This window comes from Malurus melanocephalus, unplaced genomic scaffold, assembly GCF_030028575.1.
Source record: "Malurus melanocephalus ecotype Western Australia unplaced genomic scaffold, MMel_1.1 scaffold_901, whole genome shotgun sequence".
Taxonomy (NCBI): domain Eukaryota; kingdom Metazoa; phylum Chordata; class Aves; order Passeriformes; family Maluridae; genus Malurus; species Malurus melanocephalus.
Genome location: NW_026624133.1, coordinates 3,632 through 11,872, shown reverse-complemented (window position 1 = coordinate 11,872; position 8,241 = coordinate 3,632). Strand labels below are relative to the sequence as shown.

Here is an 8,241-nt window from a genome sequence, read left to right as displayed (position 1 = left end):
TGCTCATACTTTGCTCTGTGACAGGGAATGACTGGTCCAGCACAGCCTCAGGATATTCCTGGACCCTGCATGGGGACTCTCCACCTGCCTGCAGCCTGTGCTGCTCCTGTCCCTCTTTCTGTGTAGTCATTTCATTTGTTCCTCAGTTTCTGGGTCTAATTTTTATTCTGTGAGGTGTGAGCCAGGTTCCTGTGTCCTGCACTGTTCTTTGCCCATGTAAGAACCTCAATGGCTAGTCTGATCTTTTACAACTCACACTTCTCTTTCTGGCCCTGTTCAAGATAAACCACAGAAATTCATCATCCCTCACTCTTTACTCTTCCTTCTCTCTTAACAGCACCTTCAGTATCACAACAAGTGCCTTCCATGGCCTTTTCCATACCTGACACCAGGTATGTTTAATCAGCTGGGGAAGGTTCTGGCTTTTAAAAGTCTCTCAGCTGCTCTAGGATGGCCACTTGACTTGAGTTGTTTTTCAGTCCTGGCTATCCCCTATGCTCTGGGCACAGTGTTCAGGCTGTTTATCTTGCTGTGCCCTTTACTGTATCAGGGTGACTGCCTTATCTCCTGTAAGGTTCATCTCAACCTCTGGGATCCCACTGACATTGGTCTAGACCATACACTAGAACACTGAACATTTTTATGTGCTCACAGCACATTGGTAATGCTCCCAAGAGAGCCTACAGTGAACAAAAGCTTTCCTTTCCTTCTGCTTGCACTGACACGGGAAATKAGAGATTTCCAGGTAGGCAGGATCTAAAGAGTCGGCCTAAATGTCAGCATGGGCCTAAGCTCCCTCTTGGGAAGCTTGCTGCATTGGCCAAACCTCGTGGTTTGGAGCTGTTTGAGGTTTACCAGGGCTGTCTGTGCATCCTGTTGGGAACGTGTGAGCAGGGATCCCTGAACTCACTGCTGTGTCACCATTCTGTGTCTAGAGCAGCTCTGCTTTGTGTCTGAGGATTTACCTCAGAAATTCAGTTGCTCAAGAGCATGTTCTGTCAGGGAGGATAAGCCTCTTTAAATGGTTTCTGCTCTTTTTCAGGAGAAGAAGTAGCCCTGTACTGTGCCAAGTACCTCCCTGAGATCATCAAAGATCAAAAGGCCTACAAGGAAGGCAAATTGCAAAAGGTAAGGAAGGAGCCAGCTCTGCCCTGGACTGAATAAGTGCCAACACAGAGAAAAGCCCTGGTGTCAGTACCCAGTTGGGTGTGACTTGTCCAGGGAGGTGATGGAGTCTCCATCCTTGGAGCTGCTCAGAACCTGTCTGATCACAGTCCTGGGCCACTGGGTATCGGTGCTGGAGCAGGGGCTTGGATCAGGAGARCCCTGGAGGATGCAGGCAGCTGCAGCCATGCTGGGATTCGTTATGGTGTGTGTGCTGGAAGAGACTGAATTGTTCAGTATGGCATCCCACAGGGAAGGGGCAGCTGCCCATTATGTCTGTGTTCACACATAGGCCCTGGAAGATGCATTCTTGGCCATTGATGCCAAGCTCACCACAGAGGAGGTGATTAAGGAGCTCTCTCAAATGGCTGGGCGGCCACAGGATGATGAAGATGAGAAGGAGAAAGTTGCTGATGAAGATGATGGTAAGTGAGATGCCACTGAACAGACAAAGCTGCAGCTCCAGGAGAGGGATGTAGAGAAGCAGGGTCAGGTCTCCTTGGGCACAGTGTTTTCTGTCCCAATTTCTCAGTTAAATTTTGGCTGAGTTGAGTTTCTGCCCCTCAGCATTGTCCATGGCTTTGGGCTGGTGCTAGGGGAGCCCTTATCCATTTGGGAGCTTAATGCTGTGCATAACAAACCAGTCCATCACCGTTTTCTATAGGGCTTCTTCCATGGGGTGCAGGTTTCCAGGATGTGTCAGGAACTCCGAGCTGGGCTCAGTTGTTGAAGGGAAATGGTGTGGTGGCAGTCACCAGCTACAGGTAGGATTGAAGCAGGTCTGGTCTCTTTAGCAGTTCTTCCCAAAAAGAAGCAAGTGTTCCACCAGAGAGTGGTTGCCAGCCCAGGAGGTGTTTACTGGGGTGGAATCCTGTGCTGCTCTCGCTGAGTACCTTGTTTGAGGTACTCTGAGGTACTCTGCTTTGAGGCAGATGCAAGGCAGTTCTATCACCTTGAACAATATGTCAGTCTGGAAACACTGAATTTGTTGGTTCTTTTTCTCCAGCTGACAGGGATGAAGTGGGTGGGTGGTTGGTTGGGTTTTCTTTCTTTTTGTTTGGATTTTTGGGAGCATTTTGGATATCTGTATTTGTTTTTCTTTTGTGATTAAATAGCGAAGGAAGCTATATGCAAGGGGATGTCAGTAGGGAAGCAGTGGTCATTGGCTTGTGGTCACTGAGGAAAGTCATCCCACTTTGTGTCTAGTCCCACTTGGGAGGTGCTGCAGTCCCAGCCCAAAGCTGTGCTCTCACCTGTTGTACCTGTCCAAGTGACAGTTGGTAGAGATCCCTGTGATGGTGCAAGCCCATGGATGAGGTGCTCTGTTCCTGTTCCCAGCTGTGACATTAATAACCAAACCTGCACATGAAAGTGGTGACTCTGCTTCCCTGTGGCTCCCAGTGAACCTGTGCCTGGAAAGTGAGGCTTTACCTGCAGCCATACACCTGATGTGAGCCTGTGCTATCCCCAGCCCTTACAGCTGATGTGAACCGTGGTGCTGGCAGTTGGCCAGGCAGCACTGGGTCTGGGACACTGGCAGCACTGGGAGCACTGGCAGGCTGTGCCGTGGTCAGAACTGTGGCCTTGCTCTTCTGTCCTGCTCACGTGCAGCAGCTGGGAGCCACGGGAGGGTGCAGGCCATGACCAGTGGTCACCAGGTCACCACCACGGGAGGGTGCAGGCCTGACTCCATGCTCAGTCAGCCTGGAGAGCACTGCTGGAGCTCTTCCAGCAGCAGCCTTAGCTGGGACAGCTCACCACAGGACTCGGCCTGGTGAGCATCCTGCTCTCTGACCCTCTCTGTTCTTGCCCCCTCCCATTTCCCTTTGCAGTGGATAATGAGGAAGCTGCTCTTCTGCATGAAGAAGCCACAATGACCATAGAGGAGCTTCTCACACGTTATGGACAAAACTGCACCAAGAACCTCAAAGCCAAGTCTGTAGCTGCCGCTGGGGATAACGCTGGAAGAGGGACAGGCAAGCAGCATGATGGGGAGTCAAATATGAATGGAGAGGCTGACCCAGGGGAGCTTCCTGACCACAAGGAGAGGAAGAACGGGAAGCCAGATGAAGAAATCACGGGTATTTCCTCCACCTCAGACAAAGCCAGCGCTGGAGGCAACAGCCCTGCTCTGCAGAAGCCTGAACTAGGCAAAGGTGACGAGGCCGTCACCTCTTCTACTGGGGAGGCCGGGCCCTCCTGCTCCTCCACGGGAAAGCCCCAGCGCACAACCAAATCCAAATTTTTTGAGGACAGTGAGGATGAGTCAGATGAGGTTGAGGAAGAGGAGGAAGACAGTGAGGTAGGAAACAGCACTGGGACAGAGTGGCCTTCTGGCTGGGCAGAATGCATTGCTTAGGGTGGTACTTGAGACGAGCCTCAGGCTCATCCTAGGTGTGTCCTAGGARCAGGTGTTTCAGGCTGATCCTTTGAGGCCATCCCGTGGGAATGTTTGGGATTATTGAGTTACCCCAAAGGACACGCCCTGATCCTGCAGCGGCCATGGCCGATAGCCCTCGGTCCTGCTGCATGCACCATCGTGTCATCCCCTGCCGTGGTGGTTCCAGCTGCCTTGGTTTTGTAGCCATCATGTGTGGGGGACATGCCAAGTGACCTCACACTCTGGGGGAGCTGAGCATTGGTCCCCAGGATGGAGGGACCAGCAGAGGGACTGTACCAAGTGTCCTGTGTGACTCCTGTGGTATCTCTTCCTTGYAGGAATGCAGTGAGGAGGAGGAGGATGGTTACAGCAGCGAAGAGGCGGAGAATGAAGATGATGAGGATGACACTGAAGAAGCAGAGGAGGATGAGGATGAAGAGGAGGAAATGTTGTTACCGGGCATGGAGGGGAAGGAGGAGGTGCACACRCTGTTTTTGTGTTCTGCAGCTTAGCATGGAGCCAGGGGCACTTGGGAGACTCAGCTGGGGGATGTTTCCTGTTCAGGTGGGGATGGAATAGCCTGTGTGCTCTCCTGGGCTGAGGGAGCTGCTGACAGCTGGGTTTGTGTGGAACCTCAGGGATCACTTAGATCTGCACAGCAGGTTAAGATCAAAGAGGCTGATCCTGCTGCTGGGTGTGGGGAGAGCATGGGGCAGGAACAGGAGGGCTGTGCTGGCACAGTGCTCCAGAGATGGCATCACTTCACCAGGCCAGAGTGTGGCTCATCAGCCCATGGCAGCACAGGAACCCGGGGGATGAGGGTCAGTGGGGACATGGCTTTCAAGGTGCCAGTTTGTCCCTTTGGGGAGATGTCCTGCCTTGCAGTGAGGRTGTGCTCAAGCTGGGCTGGGGCTGCAATTAGCACATCAGAGTGGAGGGTATGGACATGTGGAATGTCAGAGAATCCTGACCCACTGAGCTGCATGAGGCTGGGGCAAAGGTGTTGCCTGACCTGCCCCTCAGTGAATGCACTTGTGGTGTTTCCCACTGCCCTTTGTCCATTGTTCCACGTGTGCWTATGGGGTGATTTGCAGATCTCGGGGTGCTGCATCACTGCTGGGGCCGTGGCAGCTGCTGCTGGTTCCTTTACTGACATGACACAGCCACAAAGGAGTCTCACCCAAATGCTGTCTCTTGCAGCCTGGCTCGGACAGCGGCACCACTGCAGTGGTGGCACTGATCCGGGGCAAGCAGCTGATCGTGGCCAACGCCGGCGACTCGCGCTGCGTGGTGTCAGAGGCAGGCAAGGCTGTGGACATGTCCTACGACCACAAGCCAGAGGATGAGGTGGAGCTGGCCAGGATAAAGAATGCTGGKGGCAAGGTCACCATGGACGGAAGGGTGAACGGTGGCCTCAACCTCTCCAGGGCCATTGGTAAGCAGCAGGGGGGATGCTGGCAGGGCTGGCCATGGAGCCTGGCCTTGGGACAGCTGTGCTTGCAGCASTGCCAGCCACTGAGCTTATGGAACAGTGTTTAATGAGATGAGTAAAACCTCTTCAGTAYTTGATGGGAGAGTTCAGTCTAATTGGAGAAAATGGCCATGAARCAGTTGGACATCAATGGAAAGCAGCATCTGACACCTCCCAGGCTGTAGTGCCAGCAGCTGGTTTGTCAGAAACCACTTCATTTAAACTGTCCCAARACCAGACAGCTGCCCTTGGAACAGGGCTTTTCCTATTTGCTGGTTTATTGAGGAACCTTGGTGTGTTGCTTCCTGGGGACCTGGCTTCATGGCAGTTCAAGGGTTTTATTCATCTGTATGTGTGTAGAAGGACCCAAACCACTGAAGTCATTGTCTTAGTGTAAAGATGTAAAAAAACCTCTAGGATGGAAATGAGTTTATCTAGGGAGACACTGGCATTCCCACCTGTCATTTTGTGATGGCCCTGGAAGTCCCTTTGTAGGATGTGATTCCTGATAAGCTGCAGAGGTGAGCTGTCAAGTGAGCTTTGATTCCTAAAACAAACCTTGGAGKGGTTTGGGTGGGAAGGGACTTTAAACCAGTTCCAGCCCTTACCATGGGCAGGGACACCTTCACTGGATCCGATTGCTCCAGGCYCYRTCCAGCCTGGCCTYGAACACTTCCAGGGATGGTGGSAGCCACAGCCTTTCCAGACATGMCAGSTCCTGTGTGCTGTTGTTCTGGTGTTGCCCCAGGAGGTGGGGAAGGGGCACTTGGTTTGGGGTGAAGAGAAGCTGAGCTGGCCAAGGCCCTCTTTCCTTTTCTGGGGCTCACCAGAGCTTTCAGTTGGAACTGCCATGGTTCCTCCTGGCCCAGAGGCTGATCCCAGGCTGTGGGACACTCTCTGATCCCACCAGGAATGCCCTGTGGCAGGGCAGTGCTGCTCACTGTCCAGCACTGCCCGTGCCCAGACATCTTCTCCCCACCACAGGGGATCACTTCTACAAGCGGAACAAGAACCTTCCTCCAGAGGAGCAGATGATCTCTGCCTTGCCTGACATCAAAGTGCTGACAATAAACGATGACCACGACTTCATGGTGATTGCTTGTGATGGAATCTGGTGAGTGCTGAGGGAGCTGTTGTGCCTCTGGGGCATCACTGCTCCAGCCTTTCTCCAGAGCTGTTGGACACTGTGGCATAGGTGCTCCCTTCTCCTGCCCTTCTGACCTCTCTGCTCTGCAGGAATGTGATGAGCAGCCAGGAGGTGGTGGATTTCATCCAGTCCAAGATCACCCAGAAGGATGAGAACGGAGTCCTGCGACCACTCTCCTCCATTGTAGAAGAGGTAAGAGCTGGRGCTCTGCTGTCCCTGCAGCAGCATGGTGTTTGTGTGTCCCAGCTCAGTGCCTGGCTCTGCCCTCCCGCTCCCTCAGATGGGTGGTCTGTGCACTCCAGCCACTGTCTGACCTCGGGCTGCTCTCCAGCCAAAGGAGTTTCTGCCCACATTCAGAAACCTGGGCTTGCCAAGGCCATCTCTGGCCCTTGTCTGGTGGGAGCAGCATTTGACTGTCCTGGACAGGTCTGGCCTGCCTCAGGCAGCCCCTGAGCCTCTGTCAGGTGCTGGAACAGGCCCAGTGTTTGTGCTCTGTGCTGGTGTGCCCTGTCCCTCCTGGCAGCCCCTGCCAGGCCCAGTGTTTGTGCTCTGTGCTGATGTGCCCTGTCCCTCCTGGCAGCCCCTGAGCCTCTGTCAGTACCCTGGGCTGGTCCCAGTGCCTCGGGCTGGTCCCAGTGCCTCGGGCTGGTTTTAGTGTGTGTCTGTGCTCTGTGCTGATGTGCCCTGTCCCTCCTGGCAGTCCCTGAGCCTCTCTCAGTGCCTCGGGCTGGTTTTAGTGTGTGTCTCCTCTCTGCTGATGTGCCCTGTCCCTCCTGGCAGCCCCTGAGCCTCTCTCAGTGCCTCGGGCTGGTTTTAGTGTGTGTCTGTGCTCTGTGCTGATGTGCCCTGTCCCTCCGTAGCTGCTGGATCAGTGCTTGGCTCCAGACACCTCAGGGGATGGCACCGGCTGTGATAACATGACCTGCATCATTATCAGCTTCAARCCCCGTAACACACACCCACCTGCCGAGAGTGGGAAGCGGAAATTGGGGGAGGCRGCGGCACCAGCGGAGGAGAATGGTGGGGACAGCACCAAGAAGGCCAAACTGGAGTAGCAGGGCCCACCCCAGGACTGGGCTGTGCTCACCAGACTCTCGTTTCTTACCCATGCTGAACTCAAGACTCGAGTCTTGTCCTTTTTTTAGCCTTAGCAGAGGCCTTGTTTGTCCGTGTCCTGGTGGGGTGGGGGCGGGTCTGGATAGAGGGAATGTTGCACCGTTCATCTGTAACCATTCCAAAGAGGGAGAGGACGGAGCTGCGCCCGTGCTGAGGAGGAGGAGGAGGAGGAGGTCCCCCCATTGTCTCCATGTGGTTGTTGCCATTTCTGTGCCTGTGAATTTCTGTTTGGAGGGAAGAACTTTTTCACTGTTGAGGTTTTTTTAATCTGCACCCAATTATTTAAGGCCCTTTCTGTTTTTATTTGTGAAACAATCTGGCGGTGGTGCTGTGGCCACGCCATGTTCGGTTGTACACTTTCAATCAATACTTTTTTCAAACTAAAAGACCAGAAAATACAGCCGTGGTCTTGGTCCTTGGTTCTTTCCTGGTGGGGTGGGGAGGAGAACATTTGTCCCTGGGCTCTTGGATCAGTGCAGGGCTTTGGCCTGTGGCTCCCWGTTCCTCCAGTGGCTCTTCTGAGGAGTCTCACACAGAGCAGAGATGAGCATCTGGAAAGAGTCTGTGTCTGCTGCAGGGGTGGGGGTACAGTCACRCCCCTGAGCTCACCTGTCCAGGTGTGGAGGAGGCAGCTCCTCCCTGATGCACAGATCGTGCAAGGTGTGTCAATAGTGTGGCTGCTCCTGCAGGAGTGCAGCCTCTGAGCTGTGAAAAACTGATGGAAGGGTGGGCTGTACACGTGGGCTCTCCCTGTGCAGCAGAAAGCCCATGGCCACACCAAACCACTGGAAAAGCAGAGCCCTCTGTGGTGGTCCATTATTTCTTGGCCTTTTTACAAAGAACGGGGCCTTTTGTGTTGGTTTCTCACAAYTGTTCTTTCCCCCAGTCTGTCCTTGTGCCATACCCTGGAGCAGGATTCCTGCCCCAGATTCCATGGGAGCTGCAGGCTCTGTGGGCAGCAGA

General features: G+C 53.9%; 1 protein-coding gene across 1 annotated transcript in view; it reads left to right on the top strand.

Annotated features, from left to right (window-relative positions):
* PPM1G (protein phosphatase, Mg2+/Mn2+ dependent 1G) overlaps positions 1 to 7,678 on the top strand; it is a 16,835-nt gene extending 9,157 nt beyond the window's left edge. The window contains exons 3-10 of the mRNA XM_057386023.1: positions 1,043 to 1,128; positions 1,457 to 1,589; positions 2,997 to 3,466; positions 3,883 to 4,023; positions 4,745 to 4,979; positions 6,000 to 6,129; positions 6,252 to 6,354; positions 7,023 to 7,678. Of these exons, the coding sequence (XP_057242006.1) occupies positions 1,043 to 1,128; positions 1,457 to 1,589; positions 2,997 to 3,466; positions 3,883 to 4,023; positions 4,745 to 4,979; positions 6,000 to 6,129; positions 6,252 to 6,354; positions 7,023 to 7,217 (1,493 nt within the window). The 3' untranslated portion in view covers positions 7,218 to 7,678. The remainder of the gene's footprint in view (positions 1 to 1,042; positions 1,129 to 1,456; positions 1,590 to 2,996; positions 3,467 to 3,882; positions 4,024 to 4,744; positions 4,980 to 5,999; positions 6,130 to 6,251; positions 6,355 to 7,022) is intronic.
* The last annotated feature ends 563 nt before the right edge of the window (positions 7,679 to 8,241 follow it).